This window comes from Balaenoptera physalus (assembly GCF_965194825.1).
Source record: "Balaenoptera physalus genome assembly, chromosome: 18".
NCBI lineage: Eukaryota > Metazoa > Chordata > Mammalia > Artiodactyla > Balaenopteridae > Balaenoptera > Balaenoptera physalus.
The window spans coordinates 64,926,241-64,945,802 of NC_138899.1; the positions used below are offsets into that span (position 1 = coordinate 64,926,241).

Sequence of the window (19,562 nt, forward strand, 5' to 3'; positions counted from 1 at the left end):
CATCTCTGGATTCGCTTCTATTGACTATTTTTCTCTTGGCTATACACCACACCACGATTTTCTCATTTCTTCTTACAGCTCATATTTTTAACAATTTAATTGTATAAAAGTACAGTGGAGACTGAAGTATGTAATATTTACCCCTCAGAAAAGTTTATACCCCTTCTTCTGGCAGACTGCTAAACTGGAAACTGAGTGAATTGAATCTGTATTTTAGTTAAGTCTGGGCTTTTTCCAGAGATACTGTTAGATTCCGTTCAGCACTTTTTTCTTTTTAACATCTTTATTGGAGTATAACTGCTTTACGATGTTGTGTTAGTTTTTGCTGTATAACAAAGTGAATCAGCTCTATGTATACATATATCCTCATATCCCCTCCCTCTTGCGCCTCCCTCCCACCCTCCCTATCCCACCCCTCTAGATGGTCACAAAGCACCAAGCTGATCTCCCTGTGCTATGCAGCTGCTTCCCACTAGCTATCTATTTTACATTTGGTAGTGTATATATGTCAATGCTACTCTCTCACTTCGTCCCAGCTTACCCTTCCCCCTCCCCATGTCCTCAAGTCCATTCTCTATGTCTGTGTCTTTATTCCTGTCCTGCCCCTAGGCTCATCAGAACCATCTTTTCTTAGATTCCATATATATGTGTTAGCATATGATATTTGTTTTTCTCTTTCTGACTTACTTCACTGTGTATGACAGACTCTAGGTCCATCCACCTCATTGCAAATAACTCAATTTTGTTTCTTTTTATGGCTGAGTAATATTCCATTGTATATATGTGCCACATCTTCTTTATCCATTCATCTGTCGATGGACACGTAGGTTGCTTCCATGTCCTGGCTATGCAGCACTGGTTTTAAATATTATGAAGGCTGAATCAGGACTTTCTCTCCAGCAGGACATAGGATCTAAGCACCACCAAGGTTCTGAGGACCTCCTTATGCTAACCCCAGCCAAGCTTCCAGCTTTGTGAATTGTGGGAGATCTCTTTCTGCTTTACAGCCCAACAGTGAGATTTTGGGGTGTCTCCTTGTTCTTCACTCCCACTTGGACTCTCTGCACCTTGGGAGATTTTTCTCTACCATTCTTCTCTGCCCCGAGACTTCAAAGGGTCATTGTAGTGCACTAGGTGAAGGCCAAGAGCACCTCAGAGCAACTTGTCTTAGTTCTCTGACTCTAACATTACCCTTCCATGGACCACGGCCTTGCATTTGGGAAAGACCCACACTCCTCTGGAACTGGGGGTCTCTCTCAGGTCTCCTCCCCTATCCCTAGCCTTTGACTGAATGAACCTATGCATTTCGTGAAGACCTGTGGGGAAAAAGTTGGTAAATGGGTACCGACTCTGTGGCTAGAACTTATCAAAGACAGCCGCTTTGGGATTCTGACCTGTCATTCCAGCTCCAAGGTGGCCATTAAAAGTTCACTAAACTTTAGACTGGTTTCTTCTTACCCTCACCTCTGGTAGATTACTTCTCCTAGGGCTCTATGAGGGATGAATGTAATCAATCATGGGTGTCCTCCTCAAAAGGGTTTGCCACTTTCTGGAATTTGGTTCATTTATATTTCTTTGCTATGTGATTTTTAAATTTTTTTAACTACTAGCATGGAAACAGAATTCTCTTGCAGCTTTCAATATCCTAGTCAGACTTACTTGTCTTTTCATCTTTTCATGCTAGATTTTCTTTTCCCTAAAATAAGATTATAAATTTCTCTAGGAAAAAGAATCTGCCATACATTTCTCTGAATCCTTCAAAGCACCTAGCACTCATGCATAGTGTGACCTCAGCAAATGTGTATTAAAGGCTTTATGAAAGAAAGAATAAAAGATCTCAATGAGTATTAATTTTAAAACTGTAGAAGTAGCAGCACAATTCTCTTAAGAGAGAGAATGTTTCCAGCCCTCTCCCCTACTTCCTTAAATAAACCCACATGATATACATTTTCTGGTGGATATTTAATGATGCTCTTAACTATGTCCCTATTCTTATCTTAGAACTGATAACATCTTATCCTGTTTTTTTTCTTGGTAAATCCACTATGCAAGTTTCCAGGAATTCATTGTTTAATTTCATTCTTTTTGGTGTAGCACTATTATTATCTCTGTTGCCACGCCTCCTTCACAAACAGACACACGTACTGTCTATTTACACAACAGTATATTTTCAATTATTCTTCAGCAGCTTACATTAGAATTCTTTAACCAAAACACTTATCTCATATCTGACCTTCTTATCTCTTCTCCCTCATTACCCCCCATCTTGATTTTTTAATTTATTACATTGGGGGTTTTATACAACAGCTGTATCTGTGTGTTTGCAATAGGCCAGTATCATGGACATGATACATGGCCAGCTTTTACTCTGAAGACTGCCATGGACACCATAACCAGGACCTGCAGCATTTCTCAGCTTCTAAATCATTGAGGTGATGGCGAATATGGTGTGTTTTCAGAATCCCCTACCTAGGGATTATCATTTGGGAAAATCCTATTCCATCTTATAATTGGCTTTATTTATTTTTAGTTGGCTGTTTATTTTGCAGATCTGACTGACAGGAGTGGGAAAGGGATCTAGATTTTAAAAGACTGAGACACTGCTCTACGCCACCTCGGGGCAGTTAGGATCAGCTGAGCAGACAGAAGAAGACATTTACTTTTCATCACCAAACGTGTCCAACTTTTACAGTGAGAACAAACTTCCGTACATGGAAGAGTAGCTTCCTGTATTCCTGTGAGAAAGGCGAGCAGATGTCTCGCTCGTGGCCACGTGCTGAAGGGAAAGCTATTCTGAATATCTTATTGCACCCTGGTGTCTGGACGGCTGGCTGGAGACAGTTGCACACCTCAGCCTGAGTTCCAAGCCTGTCAGACGGCATGCTGGATATACAATTTCCCTAAGCGAAGAAAAGTGGGTTGTTTAGTAAACCTGAACCACTTGTTGAAAGTCTCGAACAAAAAGGCAGGAATTAGAAGTGAGCTGGCTCCCTATGGATCGAGCCCTACAAAGTCAGTGAGGAGACGTGCACAGCACTGTCCTCGGTCATGGACAAAGGAAGCCAGCATGAATCGCATCACAGTCCCGAGCTCCACAGCCCCTTCTCAAATTTGAGAGAATAACATCCTGACTAATATCTCTATTACTTAGTAACATATGCAAGAGAAGAGACGAGTTGGGAGAAACGACCCATTTTAATTACTGTCACATACCCAGTAACCATCCGAGCAGACTAATAAACAGAATTCCACTTTTTTGTGTGAGGTGGTTGGTATTAAGCAAAGAACTCAGTTGCTCTCTGCCTGGATGGGTTCTCCAGTAACAGGGTTCATTACTTCTTTTGCAGAAATTCTCATCCCCAAGGCAAAGTTAGCTATTCTTTGAGCATGGCTTCCAATAGGCACTGGTACACCCCCTACCACCATATAAGCATCTCCTATTGTTTCCACCTGTAAGGAGCAGGGGTAAGGCAGGATTCAGAGGGTTTTCTTAATGCACTAAATATAACACTAAATATTTTTGTCATTTTCCATGTATTGATAGAAGGACCATATTAAAGCTGGTGGTTATTTTCTAGGGGCATGAGGAGCATGAGGGGAAAGGTGAGAAGAAAAATGACTCAGGAAACAGCCATGAGGGAGCCAAAAGGGCTTTCTGCTTTTGGTGGAGACAAGTTCCAGAGAAGACAAAGCTCCTGGGGTCGTTGTATGATGCTGTGTATTAGATCCACATTATTTAGGTTAGACTTGCTGCTGAAATGAAGGAGTAGTATTCTCTGGGAAAGCAGTATGCCCCTCAAAGGCAATCTTAGCATTGGGTAGTATAAGAGGATTTTTTAAAAATTAAAATCCTAAAATACCTCTAATTCCTTGTTAGTTCTTCCTCCCATCCCCACTCTCATCCACACCAAACCCCAGACCAGTGAGGGGAGAGGAAAAGGAGGACCCACCACCAGGTACGTGACCTGCCTAGGCACACAGGGACACGCACCCCAGAGCACCACATGCTTACTTTGTAGACATCGTGGACACTGGTTAACCTGTCGAACTTGGAGTACATTAAATTCAGCATATTCACTATCTGGATAGGTTCGCAGGCAGCACAGATGTTCGTAAATGTCACCACGTCGCTGAAGACGATTGTGCAGGTTTTAAATTCTCCTGCAACATAAACCGGGTGTCAGTGATAGCTAAGGATGGAGAGTAACAGTTCTACTAATTCTGTATTCAAGTGCCATTTGGGAACCAAGTCTGACTGTGCCTTGGAGTAAAGGAGCCAGAATGCCCATCACCATTCACCATCCACCCACCAGACATTTATTGTCTCTTATGTGCTGGTCATCATGCTGGAGAATCATATACTGTGAAGCAGACGGGGTCCCTGCCCATAAGGAGCTCCTAGTCTAGTGAGGAGACAGAATGCAAACAAATACTCAATAAGACGTGCAGAGTGCTGGGGGATGACAGGATGGATTGGGTGGGCACTGGCTTACAGAGAAGCCCTTGGCAGGTGCGCCAAGGCAGAGCCTGAACTATGGGAGACCCGAAGGGAAGGGAAAATTACTCGAAGGGGAGATTACTACCAGAGGTATACCTGCCCAGCCTCAAAAGACACCACTTCGCCATGTACCCCCATGTTCTAGGGATAACACCCTGCAGTATTGACCTTCACGGTGCCTTACCTTGGCTCTTGCTGTGCCATTCTCCTGAAATGCCTTTCCCTCATTTTCTTGCTGAAAGTCAGCCTCAAGGCCCAACTCAAGTGCCACACTTTTTATATCAGCCTTCACACGCACACCCATCCCTGTCTCTTTCTCTTCTGACATTTATATATTATTAATTTCCATATTATCTATGTTTCCACAGTAACTTATGTGGTGGTAAACGTACGAATTTTGGAGTTAAATGGACTTCTGACTGGTTTCCAGCTCTTTTACTCATAAACTGGAGTGAATTTTCTTAGCTGTCATGGCTAATAACACCTCCCTCACAGAAATGTTCAGAAAATTAAATGAGAAAGCATACATATACGTCAATCCCAATCTCCCAATTCATCCCACCACCACCACCCCACCACTTTCCCCCCTTGGTGTCCATACGTTTGTTCTCTACATCAGCGTCTCTATTTCTGCCTTGCAACTTAATTCTTTTATTACAGACATTTGTAGTTTCTACCATGAGCCAGGCACACTGTTTTAGGCGTGGAAGGGGGTACAGCAGCAACTCAAACTGACAAAGCTGCCCTCAAGGTATTTACATCATGTCTTCTCTTAGTTAATCACACCTTTATGACCCAGTTACCTAAGCAAGAAAATTAATAATTATCCAAATAGTCTCTCTTTTTCATCCTCTACATCCAGTCACCAATTTCTGCCTTAAATCTGTTCCCGCATCACCACCCCAGAGCCACTGCCTGACTGCGTTCAGCACTCAAAGCTTCTCACCTGTTCTCCAGGAACAGTCTCCGCTGGCCTCCCAGACTCCATCTTCTCAACGCTGTGGTCCATCCTTCACAGGGCTCCAGCATGATCATTCTAAATCTCAAATCTGATCACAGTAGACACTTAAAAGTATTTCCAGTGACATGATAGAGCTCAAGTCCTCATCTCACCAGCCTCCTCTCCCATCACTCAGGGTTCCCAGAACATTTCATCTTCCTCTCCAATGTCTCCATGGCTCTGCCTGTGTTTATGCCTAGAATATCTAATAGTCAGTCCAATAGAAAGCTCAAAATATGTGCCCCCTTATATCTTATAAAAAATTAACTCAAAATGGGTTAAAGACCAAACATAAGAGCCAAAACTATAAAGCTCTTAGAAGAAAACGTAGGAGAAAAGCTTCATGACGTTGGATTTGGCAGTGATTTCTGGGGTGTGACACCAAAACCACAGGCAACAAAAGGAAAAATAGGTAAATTGGACAACATCAAAATTAAAAGCTTCTGTGCATCAAACGACACAATCAACAGAGTGAAAAGGCAACCCACGGGGTGGGAGAAAATATTTGCAAATCATAAGGTGTTAAGATCCAGAATATCGGAAGAATTCCTATAACACAACAATAAAACACCAAACAACCTGATTTAAAAATGGGCAAATAATTTGAATAGACATTTCTCCAAAGAAGATATACAAATGGCCTATAAGCACATGAAAAATGCTCAGCGTCACATCATTAGGGAAACGCAAATTAAAACCACAGTGAGGGGCTTCCCTGGTGGCGCAGTGGTTGAGAGTCTGCCTGCCAATGCAGGGGACACGGGTTCGAACCCTGGTCTGGGAAGATCCCACATGCCGCGGAGCAACTGGGCCCGTGAGCCACAACTACTGAGCCTGCGCGTCTGGAGCCTGTGCTCCGCAACGGGAGAGGCCGCGACAGTGAGAGGCCCGCGCAAAGCGATGAAGAGTGGCCCCCGCTCTCCGCAACTGGAGAAAGCCCTCGCACAGAAACGAAGACCCAACGCAGCCAAAAATAAATTAATTAATTAATTAAAAAAAAAATTTCTATGAGAACAAAGTTTAAAAAAAAAAAAACCACAGTGAGAAACCACTTCATACCCATTAGAATACCTATTATCAAAAAAATCCAAAAAACAATAACAGAGGATAACAAGTGTCCATGAGGATGTGGAGAAATTGGAACTTTTGTGAACTATTAATGGGAATATAAAATGGTGCAGCAGCTATGGAAAACAGTATGGCAGTTCCTCAATAAATTAAAAATAGAATTACCTAATGAACCAGCAATTCCACTTTTGGATATACACTAAAAGGAACTGAAAGTAGAGACTCAAAACATTTATACACCCATGTCCATAGCAGCATTATTCATTATTCAGAAAGTGGAAGCAACCCAACTATCCACTGACAGATGAATTGTTAAGTGAAATGTAGTCTATACACGCGGGAATAATATAATAATAATTCAGCCTTAAAAAGGAAGAAAATTCTGACATATGCTACAACAAGGATGAACCTTGAAGACATCATGCTAAGTGAAAAAAAGACAGTCACAAAAGGACAAATACTGTATGATTCCACTTATATGAGGTACATAAATTAGTCAAATTCATAGAGACAGAAAGTAGAGTGGTAGTTGCCAGGGGCAGGGGGAGGGGAAAACAAGGAGTTGGTATTTAATGGAGTTTCCATTTTGCAAGATGATAAAGTTCTGGAGATGGATGGTGGTGATGATTACACAACACTGTGAAGGTACTTACCACTACTGAACTGTACACTCAAAAATGGTTAAAATGGTAAACTTTATGTTATGTAAAGTTTACCACAATTGAAACAAAACCAAAAACAAAACATGTGCCCTATTAACAGTAGGTCAGATGATCACGTTGCTGTATAAAGGACAGACCATTTCAAGAGTACAAATAATACTGAGTGCATTCTAAAACTTTTGGTAACAGAGACCAGGATTTTATAATTATATATAAATATAATTAGAGTTCATGTCTAAACTAGACATGGTTGAAGAAATAAAATATATTGTTAACTATAGATTAAGCCAAATGGGGAAAAAATATACTGCTCTCAATGTAGTCCCCCAATTTTTATCCAACTTTTTTGAGGCAATTAGAAAACTGCTTCTTCCCTTTTTGTCCAGTCTCCCAGAGCAGAAAGCAACGGGGAGGAAGGAGTTACTACCTCGGAGTTTGAGGGCGGGCTGACTTCTCAGGCATCAGGCTTTGCAGGCATCATCTCCCTTTGCGTCTTCAGGACAAACTGTTGATAAATTTGCAGATGCTGAAAAGGTTGAAGGTAACCTGGGGCTGGACGATGGAGAAGTACTCATCTAATCGAATCATCTGGGTTTGGAGTCCTGGGACATACTTCTGAATGTTCACTCCAGCTTGTTTGACCCGCAGCTATCCACAGAGAACACACATGAGACTACGGAAGAGACAGCAACCTGCACGTAAACTTTCCCCTAGAAATAGCATCCGCCCACGATTTGTGACTTGCTAGGGGGAAAAGGGCCAGTAATGGAATAAATACCATGGAAGCAATAAATATTATTTTAAAAAGCAAATCTGCAGCTAATCTCTGAAAGAGCAAAGAATAATCGCATGAGAGTGCCTGAAAGCACAGCATTTCTCTGACTAACAAGAAACAGAGGTTAAAGCTCTCAATGGGGATAATATTTCTTCCCTTGCTTCAGTCCTCTCTGTCTTTGTCTCTGTGTCTGTCTCTGTCTCTTTCTTTCTTTGGAATTAACTAATAAAGAAACTAGAAAAAACTGTAGCTTGGATCTGATGCCCAGATCTGGGTGAAGGAACCCATCATGGAGGTGGGGAGACAACTTTCACTGCCATCTCCAGGGAACACACAGAAGGAAAAAACAAAATGAGCATCCTTTACATAAAAAGTCCAATGCCAGCCCAGGCTATCCAGAAATATTTAAATTAACTTCACTCTGTCAGGTTGCAGAAATCAACCTAGTCTTCTGGAATAAGTGTCATTAAATTTTTGGTTTCTATGCCCAAAACTTAAAAAGAAAGGGAGTGTTTAAGTAGATCAGAATTTTAAATGTTAATAGTAGTAATAATAATAATATCCTCATGGCATTGGGGAAAAGCCACAGTACATAGCTTTATAATTCCCTGGTTGTTTCATAAAGGGGTGTTTGATTTCCTTAGTTAGATCATAAATTCTCTGCAATCAGAGATGACCCTCAAGTGAGTAAACATTAGAGAATCTGTGTCCAGCATCCACTGGTAGGTGATGATTTGACATGTCTGTGCATTCACATAAATATCAGAGGAAATCAAAATAGCTGAAGGCATTTTAACTGATAATTTTTGGACCAATTTATGTTGCCTAATTGCCCTTTGAATGAGTTCATAATCAATTCAACTTTATCAATCAATTTTATCCAAGGAAATTGATAATGACCACACTTAAATGGTCACCATCCGTCACACCTCCCACAGAACAGTGGCTTGAGTGGGCACAGGCCTCTCGTCTACGTTCAAGATGCAGAAAGAGAAGCTTGGTGGAATTGAGCCATCCGTGGTAGCCACAAGGATGGGGAGTGGTCACATTTAGAATCCCACCCTGCCTTTGCTACTGTGTTCTTTTGTCTCTTGGTATAGTGATTTCAGTGTCATTTCCTTTTTCTTTAATGGCAAACTTGCTCTTGCACTCACTAGTTCAAACCCCTGGGCACTGCTCCCTTCTGTGCCTATCAAGAAGATGCTGCATTCTGGTTTCTGGAGGATGCTACAATGAAAAGGAAGGCAGTGGTCCTGCCAAGCTAAATCCTAGCCTCCCAAACCCTAGGTACTCCTCAGGGACTTAAAGTCCCCCCCAGCCGTAAAAGACTATATGACTGGTGGCGCAGTGGTTAAGAATCCACCTGCCAATGCAGGAGACACAGATTCGTGCCCTGGTCCGGGAAGATCCCACATGCCGCGGAGCAACTAAACCCGTGCGCCACAACTACTGAGCCTGCACTCTAAGGCCTTCGAGCCACAGTTACTGAAGCCCGTGCGCCTAGAGCCCGTGCTCCCCAACAAGAGAAGCCACCGCAATGAGAAGCCCGCACACAGCAACGAAGACCCAATGCAGACATAAATTAATTAATTAATTAATTAATTAAAAAAAAAAAAAGACTACGTGACTTACTCCTCTCCCCAGCCTATCCCCAGTTCAGGAGGGAAAGGGCCTCTTACTGATTCATCAAATACCACATGGAAGGGAAAAGCATTGCAGAATGTCTCCTCTTCAATCCAGAGCCACTCGGGATAAATTGGTTCAAAGGTGTCCCTGAGATGCCCTGGATGGAGAAACAGAATCCCGTTCACAGGCAACTCAGGCCACCAACCCAAGAGAGTATCTCAAATGTTTCCCGGGCAAAGCGCAGTCCCCGCTGCTCAGCACAAGCTCCCTCCGCGTTTCCAGATGGCCACGGCAATTCTGCTTCCCAATTAAAACAAACAGAAAACTTGCTACCAGGTTGAGAAGCCCTCCTGCCCCCTGCCAAGTTTCTGCCCGCCGCTGAAGAGTTCCTGGGCCAATTGAGTGTGTCTCGCCATGAAAACAGGGCCGGCATTGAAAAGCTGACAGCCAGACAATGAGCTCGCAGAGCACAGTGCGCACGCCCGGCCGGTGTCAGGGACATTTGCCATGGAGCTTTGGAGACTGACAGTTTTGGGTGGCACATGAAAATGTAACCAACAGCCCTATTTGGCAGGGGGTAGAGATTCGAAATGGAGCCTTTTTGATATGAAAATCTCCTAGACAAAGCATGTCAATTGCATGTTTGACTCGCTTGCCATGGCTTGAGGGACTCAAAATTCAGTTCTTTGAGCCCTGCAGACCTTCTCCCAGACGCATGTCATCACGACCCATGGGGCATGACCAGGAGTCTCCAACTCCCTTCTCCCAGTGGGCCGGAGCCCCTGTTCTGACTCGGATCTTAGGCGCTGATCATGAGACCATCTCAGCGCCAACAGGGACACTTTTGAGAACCTAATACCTTCATTTGGCAGGTGGAAGATGAAGGACTTAGGTTCCCCAGGGACAGAGCCAGAAATCTACTCTCCTGGTTCTCGATCCAGGGTCCTTCGCACTCTTGGACACCATGATTCTTATCTACAGGCTTCCGGGCCAGAAATACATCCCCGTTCCGAAGGCCTGAGTAGCTGTGGAAAACTCAGTGCTCTTGATAATATGTCAGCACTCATCCTCCTTCTCTTCAGCACAGTCACCAAAAGGGGTTGATTCCAATCCCCTCTCCAGCGGCTTCCCCTGATTACAAGGAGAAACTGCGCCTCCAAGTGACCCCCAACACAAATAAAAGGGGCAAAGGAAGACAAGTTAGAGTCTGATGTTTTAAAGTTAAAAACCATGCCTGCCAAGTCCAAGCTCTGAAGAAATCAGTGACATCCTGATTATAGAGGACTCTGCCCATTTGTGTGCACAAAGCAATCATTCTGCTCTGAGAGCCAAGGTTGGGAGAAGGGCCCACTTACTTTTTCCAAACATGACTATGCTTCTCACAACTTCCCAGCTGGACTTTTTCATGGGACAGAGACACTCAAATATTTCTCTTTCATCCTAAAGAAAGTTGCCTCCAGGGCCTGCAAATGGCAGGGAGAGAAGCATACAGGTCTGGTCATGTGACAGGAGATGCACGAGGATACACTGTTCCTCTGTGATGGGGCCAGAGGAACAGTGAGGCCACACAAGGTCAACTTTAGCAAGACTTCATAAGCCCCAAAATTGCTATCCAATTAATCCTCATGCTGTTTCTCCACCAAAGGCAGCAAGAACTTTTTACAAAATCTCAAGGTGAGGCTGGCAGGAAAATCACACAGAAACTTCTCTTCCTGTGGTTGAAGATTCTGCAGTGAAAAGACTCTGAGGTGAGCTTTGAATACTCTAAGATATAAACATTGTGCGCTCCAGGAATCACAGACTTCTCTGCATATTCGTATGAGCTCTGTGGACACAGAGAGTCATGTACCTAATAGATGTGGTACCTCAACAGATAACAGTCACACCGCAAGCTGCAATCAAGGCAGCCAACCACATGCTCATGAGTTGACTCCAGACCCCAAATGGCCCCAGTTGCACAAGCGGGCATTCAGGACTTGAAAAGTCAATTTACACCATGAGAACTGCAAAATAAGCCACCAGATCCAAATCTCAAGGACTTTACATTGCTATTTTTTTTTTACAGGTAAAATGTTTCAGGCTAAGGTCCATCCCAGAGAGCCTCCCAATTTTTTATCCAAATGAACTTATTCCAGTGGTTCTCAACCAATAGTGACTTTGTCCCCTACCCCTACCCTGGGGATACTTGGCAGTGTCTGGAGACATTTTGGATTGCCACAGCCTGGGATGGAGGGGGAGAGCTGGGTGCTGCTAGCATCTAGTGAGTGGGCTAGGGGTGCTGCTAAACATGCACGGGACAGTCCCTCATAACAAAGATTATCTGGTCCAGAATGTCAACAGTGCTGACACTGAGAAACCCTGCCCTAAATCCACAATTAGAAGGTCCAGTTCTTTATGTAGATTGTTCCAAGACTAGTCACTCCACCAGGAGGAACTGTGCTTTCTGAAGACACAGCACACTGGTACCTCTTGGTCTCTCTGGCTGTCCTGAGTGTCTAGTGATCCCTTTGGCTTTGCCCTTCTCATCTGTCTGTGCGACTTCTGCACGATCAGAAACACAACATGCTCCTTCTTCCCTGTCCTCTCCTCTTGATTCACGTCAAGGATATCCATGGTCACGTCAATGTCAAAGAAGTCTTTGGCCACAGCCTCAATGATACCTGCAGCAGAAGGATACCTATTGGTAAGGGATGGCAGAAGGCAGTTGTGTCAGCAAAAATTTTTAAATAATCAGGTTATACAACTTTTGAAAAATATTCCAGAATTCACCAAGCCCAGGCCCTGCATCAAGGCAGACAGCATATGACAGATTAATAAATTAAAAAACAATAACTTAAAAGCAGAGATTTACACACTGGATACTAAATATATCCCTGCTACTCTGATTTCTTTTTTTTTTTTTAACATCTTTATTGGAGTATAATTGCTTTACAATGCTGTGTTAGTTTCTACTGTATAACAAAGTGAACCAGCTATACGTATACATATATCCCCATATCCCCTCCCTCTTGTGTCTCCCTCCCACCCTGCCTATCCCAACCCTCTAGGTGGTCACAAAGCCCCGAGCTAGTCTCCCTGTGCTATGTGGCTGCTTCCCACTAGCTATCTATTTTACATTTGGTAGTGTATATACGTCAACACCACTCTCTCACTTTGTCCCAGCTTACCCTTCTCCCTCCCTGTGTCCTCAAGTCCATTCTCTACATCTGTGTCTTTATTCCTGTCCTGCCCCTAGGTTCTTTAGAATCTTTTTTTTCTTTTTAGATTCCATATATATGTGTTAGCATACAGTATTTGTTTCTCTCTTTCTGACTTACTTCACTCTGTATGACAGACTCTAGGTCCATCCACCTCACTACAGATAACTCAATTTCGTTTCCTTTTATGGCTGAGTAATATTCCATTGTATATATGTGCCACATCTTCTTTATCCATTCATCTGTCAATGGACACTTAGGTTGCCTCCATGTCCTGGCTATTGTAAATAGTGTTGCAATGAACATTGCAGTACATGCCTCTTTTTAATTATGTTTTCTCAGGATATATCCCAGTAGTGGGATTGCTGGGTCATATGGTAGTTCTAGTTTTAGTTTTTTAAGGAACCTCCATACTGTTCTCCATAGTGGCTGTATCAATTTACATTCCCACCAACAGTGCAAGAGGGTTCTCTTTCCTCCACACCCTCTCCATCATTTATTGTTTTAGATTTTTTGATGATGGCCATTGTGACCAGTGTGAGGTGATACCTCATTGTAGTTTTGATTTGCATTTCTGTAATGATTAGTGATGTTGAGCATCCTTCCATGTGTTTGTTGGCAATCTGTATACCTTCTTTGGAGAAATGTTTATTTAGGTCTTCTGCCCATTTTTGGATTGGGTTGTTTGTTTTTTTGACATTGAGCTGCATGAGCTGCTTGTATATTTTGGAGATTAATCCTTTGTCAGTTGCTTCGTTTGCAAATATTTTCTCCCATTCTGAGGGTTGTCCTTTTGTCTTGTTTATGGTTTCCTTTGCTGTGCAAAAGCTTTTAAGTTTCATTAGGTTCCATTTGTTTATTTTTGGTTTTATTTCCATTTCTCTAGGACATGGGTCAAAAAGGATCTTGCTGTGATTTATGTCATAGAGTGTTCTGCCTATGTTTTCCTCTAAGAGTTTTATGGTGTCTGGCCTTCCATTTAGGTCTTTAATCCATTTTGAGTTTATTTTTGTGTATGGTGTTAGGGAGTGTTCTAATTTCATTCTTTTACATGTAGCTGTCCAGTTTTCCCAGCACCACTTATTGAAGAGGCTGTCTTTTCTCCATTGTATATTCTTGCCTCCTTTATCAAAGATAAGGTGACCATATGTGTGTGGGTTTATCTCTGGGCTATCTATCCTGTTCCATTGATCTATATTTCTGTTTTTGTGCCAGTACCATACTGTTTTGATTATTGTAGCTTTGTAGTATAGTCTGAAGTCAGGGAGCCTGATTCCTCCAGCTCTGTTTTTCTTTCTCAAGATTGCTTTGGCTATTCGGGGTCTTTTGTGTTTCCATACAAATTGTGAAATTTTTTGTTCTAGTTCTGTGAAAAATGCCATTGGTAGTTTGATAGGGATTGCATTGAATCTGTAGACTGCTTTGGGTAGTATAGTCATTTTCACAATGTTAATTCTTCCAATCCAAGAACATGGTATGTCTCTCCATCTGTTTGTATTTCTAGTTTGACATCTATTCATTTGTTTTTTTCCAGAAAGGCAGTCAACTCATTAAACAAACTCTGGAGAAAATGTAAGCAAAATTCAATTGTAAAAGCATTAAGGATCATGTTTTTAAAAGTGTTCCTCTAGGGATCTATCCCAGGGTTCTAATATAAAACATGGGGAAAGCATGCATGAAGATGTTCATCACAGCACTGTTTGCAATAGCAAAAGAGTAGTAGTATCAACTAAAAGTTCAACCATACGGGACTAGTTAATTACTACATGAAATATGATTCAGCCATTGAAGACGGTGGTTTTAAAGACCATGTGAAAACATAAAAGGATCCCTTTTCTATAATGCTGAATACAAAAAAAAGATACAAAATAATACGCAGAATTATCACAACTATGTAAAAACTCACATATTGAAAATGCTGAAATAAAAATGAAAATCATTCCTTCTTTTGGTACTTGGAAACTTATTTTAAGGCTCAACTTTGGGAGTTATGGTCAAGATAGCAAAGAGTCAGACTGCACAAGAGATGGAACTTTAACCTCCTACCCACAGCCAGCTATTACTCATCCTAGGGAATTTATAGGGAAAGACTTCCTTACTCTGGAGACCTCAGAGCTCTGGGTCTGGTTAAGCCACCCACCTACCTGGTACAATGTGGCACAGACCACTTCTATCAGAGTAGTAATGGAGAAGCATCTTCCCATCTGCTCCTCTCTCCACACAAAATGATGGTGCATTCATCTCCTAATTAAAAGACACAGCACATTTTCCCCAGTGGATACAATTTCTCTAAATTATGCTTCTGAGGCTTTGTGAAACTTACTCATTACATCATGCAGAACTGTATCCCCAAACCCCCTCCAATCACATAAAAATAAAATCTGCCATGGTTTCGGCCCCTAAAAGTCAGGAATTTTATATTATACCTAAGCACATAACCAACTCTATATGGCAAGCATTAGCTCCATTGTAAAGAGGAGGAAACTGAACCTCAGGGAAGTTAAGGCCAAATTCATGATAGAACAACATCTTGACACCCAAATGAACCTTTCTGCCATGCCATGCTGCTTCTACCTACACTCCAAGGAGTGGATGGCTGCCATTCTTGGCCTGTGACCAAGTGACCATGAGCATCTTTACTCTGAAAGATCAGGGGCTCAGAAGAATTGGCAAGTGGAGAAAAGTTCATCTCTTGTTCTGGAAGAATAATGCCATCTGTGGTGCAAAGTTGCATGTCTGGAAAATCAAGGATACATCAGAAGAGATCATCTTTCTCCAGGAATAAATGTTGACATCAAGTGTGTACCATCTCATGGTAGATTATGTCAGGACATAAGGATAAAGACTTTGCCTGGGGGAATCCCTGAGAGAAACAATTTTCTCTCCCATTTGATTAGTAAGCAGCTCAGTACCCCGGCTCACAGCTTTTGGTCTGAGTGACAGAAGAGATTAAGGAAGTGTGTTCCTTCTGAGATTTTTGTTCTCTTCCAAAGTGGTGGTGGTAGTGGGGGCTGGAGGGGGAGTAGGGAGGAGGCGGGGAGGGGGTGCTAGTTAAAATGAAGGGATTTTTGCCAAGTATTTATCTTTCCAAAAGCATATACAAAGAGAAAGTATGTATTTGTGCGTTTACATTTTGACTGAATCTAAAGAAGATTTGAGGCAGCACATATAAAAAGCATATGATGAAAAAGAAAATTAAATTATTTCAAAAAATTATATCCAAACCCCACATAGCAAAAAAATAATAATAACAGAGTACAAAAGGGCTGAAATTAAAATCCACAAGCTTTTGCTACCATTTCCACCCTCACTTCTCACCCTAGCCTAGGCCACTTCCTAGACATACTTCTCAAAGTTTGTGCTTTTAATCCTTCTGGTCAATGTCTCCAACTCTCTAAATAATATTATACTTTTATTTTTAAAAATTGAAATAGGGTTTTATAAAAGTGGAGAACTAGGGCAATGGGAACATAATGAGAAGTCGACCAGAGCATGGTCTTTGGAGACAGACGCACTTGGGGTTGGGTCCTGGCTCAGCCACCACAACCTGGGCAATTTGGGACAGTTACTTAACCTTTCTGGACCTCTGTTTTTTCATCTGTATAATGGGAAGAATAAGAGTACCTAACCTTAGGGGTAAGAGGATAATTCAATGTTTATACATGAGTTAGCCCAATATCTGTCTCATAATTGGCCCTCAAATGAAAGGTAGCTAAAAAATAACAAGATTAAAGGCACAGTTAAAACCAGAAATGTAAGCCTTAAGGTACTGCCAAATTACTAGAGACAGACATAAAGAAAAAGTCAGGTTTATCTTACTGTATTTTTGCCTAAAGAGATAATCTATAACCTTTTGTCCAGTAGAAAGTACTATACAACAACCAGATATCATTGCACGTATTTTATTTCAGCTTATGTGTGTGTGTGTGTATATATATATATATAGAGAGAGTATATTTATATATTTTATTTATCTCATTATGTGCAAAATGTCCTTACTGACCCCAGAGAAGTTCTAGTCTATTGCTTCTCTAACACTGGTTTTAGCATATGAAGGAATGACTAACAGAGGAAGGGTAGCAGGAGTAGGCATAAAAACAATGGACTTGGGACTTCAGAACCTCGGTTCCTTTCATCTTATTCCTAAGAATGACAATAATATCGTGAGAACAATATCTGGAACATAAAAGAGATTCCATAATATTTTTATTTAATGAATTAAAAAATATTAATATCTTCTCCAGAACTGTGACTTAAAATATTAGCCCAATTTTCAAATGAAAGATGTGATATTTAAAATACTATGGAAGATTACTTAAGGGCCTTAATTGTATTTCTTTCCACAGTAATTGTAGTGATTTAGCAAAGAAATTTAAAAGGAAGTTGCCATATGAATTATTGTAATTTTAAAACTGGCCATACAGAAAAGAGAGGAAGAAAACATAAAGGAAGGAAGTTATTAAACATGGAATGCCTTATCTGGACTGATTACAATGCTAGAGATTTCTACATGTGATCTCCTGTAATCCACACATCACTATGGAGTAAATTTTTTTCCTATTCATTCCTTTTTGTCTCTCTGTGTGTCCAATGCCTAAAAAGTACTTAGCACATAGTAGGCACTCAATACATATTTATTAAACAAATAAGTGAAAAAAATTGAAGACCAGAGAGGGCAAGTAACTTGCCCAAGATCACACAGCTAGGAAGTTGCAGAGCTGGTCAGACAGCATCATAGGCTCATGTGACCCCACAGCCAGGGCTCTCTTCACTCCCTCTTCCTGAGTAGTTCACATGATAACAACAGGACAGATCCGACTACTCATCCTACTTGAAGTCAATTAAGTCTCCAAGCCTCTTATTCCTTACTTGAAAATTGGAGGAAATAACTGTTTTCCCATTTAACACCTATGAGGATACATTGTGGTTCATGAGGCATTTTCACATTCATAATCCCACTTTCTCCTCATGACTACCCGTCAAGGGTAGTTATGAGCATTCAATATAGAAACAGTGAGGAAAAAGCTTAGCAAACTCTGAAGGGCCCTAGAAACAAATATTAACTTTTACATAAAATAATAAACTATTATTATGATATGTGCAAATGCCACTTTGCCTTTTCAATGAAGCATTTTCTTTTTTAAAAAAGAAAAGGGAGTCTGGCCATTTAAATTTCCAATGATCTCTACAAACAAGAAAACCAAGGACTGAACTCCAGAAGGACATATCCCAGTAGGGAAATTAGTTTAGCACCTCAGGCAGTCACTTCGTGGGTTAATCAGAGTTGGATGGTTTCCGATTCCGGCTCTTGGCCCTGTCAAGTCTTTCCTTCTAATACATGAATAAATGAATCTGGCTGCACAAGTTATTTATCAGCTCCTTCCAGGCCAGGAAACCTGAGGAGAGATTTTGCAAATCCACTGAAACCTGACTGGCTCCCAGCCTTTGTTCCCATTGTGATCAATCTTCTGGATTTAATGTCAAACCCCCCACCAGCCGCCATCAGAATAGGCCCTCCCCCATCACAAAGGCGACCCCTCCTGCTTGCCCTTCTTTGATTCTTGCCGGCCAGTTTATAAAAATGGGCAACAGGTTTTCATTTTCCATTCCTTCCCCCAGAGAACTCAGCCCACCGACGCCACGTACCAAGCATTCCACAGGCCCCTGGCAACTGCACCCTCTTGGGGGAGGCGGTGAGATGGCCCAGAGCTGCTAGAGTCACCTGCTTCTTCGCAGGGCCAGCAAGATCGGACCTAGATAGGCTTACCTGATAAGAGAGCGCCGGGTAACTCTGGAGGGCATCTAGGTTTTCAGTAAACTCCGTGAGATTTCCTCCCAGTGTCCGTAAGATCCTGTCATCGCCAGACATCTTGCAGGATTTAAAGAAGTATTCCCCAAAGAGTTTCAGAATGGCTCCCATGGAGACACCTGTGGAATCCAAAATAAAAGCACCGGCCAGGTATTCATTCTCATTTTCACAGTCTACATTCGCTTCCAAAGGGTTCCAATCCCAGCTCTGTGATAACGTTTCTGAATTCTCTCTAAGGCTTCACTTTCCTCATCAGTAAATGCCAATGATACCATCGAGGGCACGGGGCCACCATGAGAAGCCCCGTGCAGGCTGGCATCTAGTAGGTGCTCGTTAAATTGGTGAGTCCCCCCAATCCTACCCTGGTCTTTTCCATGGCTCCCATGGCAGAAATTTCTCTAGAATCCAGAAGGGGGTTCAAGGCTGTCAGATTCCTGTGACAATCTCTCCTGCCATCTTTAGACATCTTTGAACACAATGGCCATTAAGTGAACTAAAAAGCTACCTCTGAGAAATAATTAATACTGCAACTGAAAAACAATACCAACAAATTCATACTATATCAATTGAGCCAAAAGAGGGTACCAAATATTTGCAGTGGTTTCCCCTTTCTTTCTCATCTCGTCAGCATCCTAGTCTTCTTTTTTTTATGATAAGACCAATTATGCAAATATTTATTTTTAGGATCTTTATATGCTATTTACTCTTTTTTTTTATACAGCAGGTTCTTATTATCTATTTTATACATATCAGTGTATACATGTCAATCCCAATCTCCCGATTCATCCCACCACCACCACCCCCCCCGCTTTCCCCCCTTGGTGTCCATATGTTTGTTCTCTACATCTGTGTCTCTATTTCTGCCTTATAAACCGATTCATCTGTACCATTTTTCTAGATTCCACATATATGCGTTAATATATGATA

The 19,562-nt window shown here is 41.8% G+C and overlaps 1 protein-coding gene across 1 annotated transcript in view; it reads right to left on the minus strand.

Moving 5' to 3' along the window:
- LOC309647577 (guanylate cyclase soluble subunit beta-2-like) overlaps positions 1 to 19,353 on the minus strand; it is a 41,016-nt gene extending 21,663 nt beyond the window's left edge. Inside the window, 11 exon segments of the mRNA XM_082434989.1 lie at positions 3,304 to 3,450; positions 4,013 to 4,180; positions 7,537 to 7,685; positions 7,688 to 7,735; positions 7,738 to 7,876; positions 9,683 to 9,786; positions 10,985 to 11,044; positions 11,047 to 11,092; positions 12,096 to 12,289; positions 14,971 to 15,070; positions 18,594 to 19,353. Of these exon segments, the coding sequence (XP_082291115.1) occupies positions 3,304 to 3,450; positions 4,013 to 4,180; positions 7,537 to 7,685; positions 7,688 to 7,735; positions 7,738 to 7,876; positions 9,683 to 9,786; positions 10,985 to 11,044; positions 11,047 to 11,092; positions 12,096 to 12,289; positions 14,971 to 15,070; positions 18,594 to 18,746 (1,308 nt within the window). The 5' untranslated portion in view covers positions 18,747 to 19,353.
- Between the last annotated feature and the right edge of the window lie 209 nt (positions 19,354 to 19,562).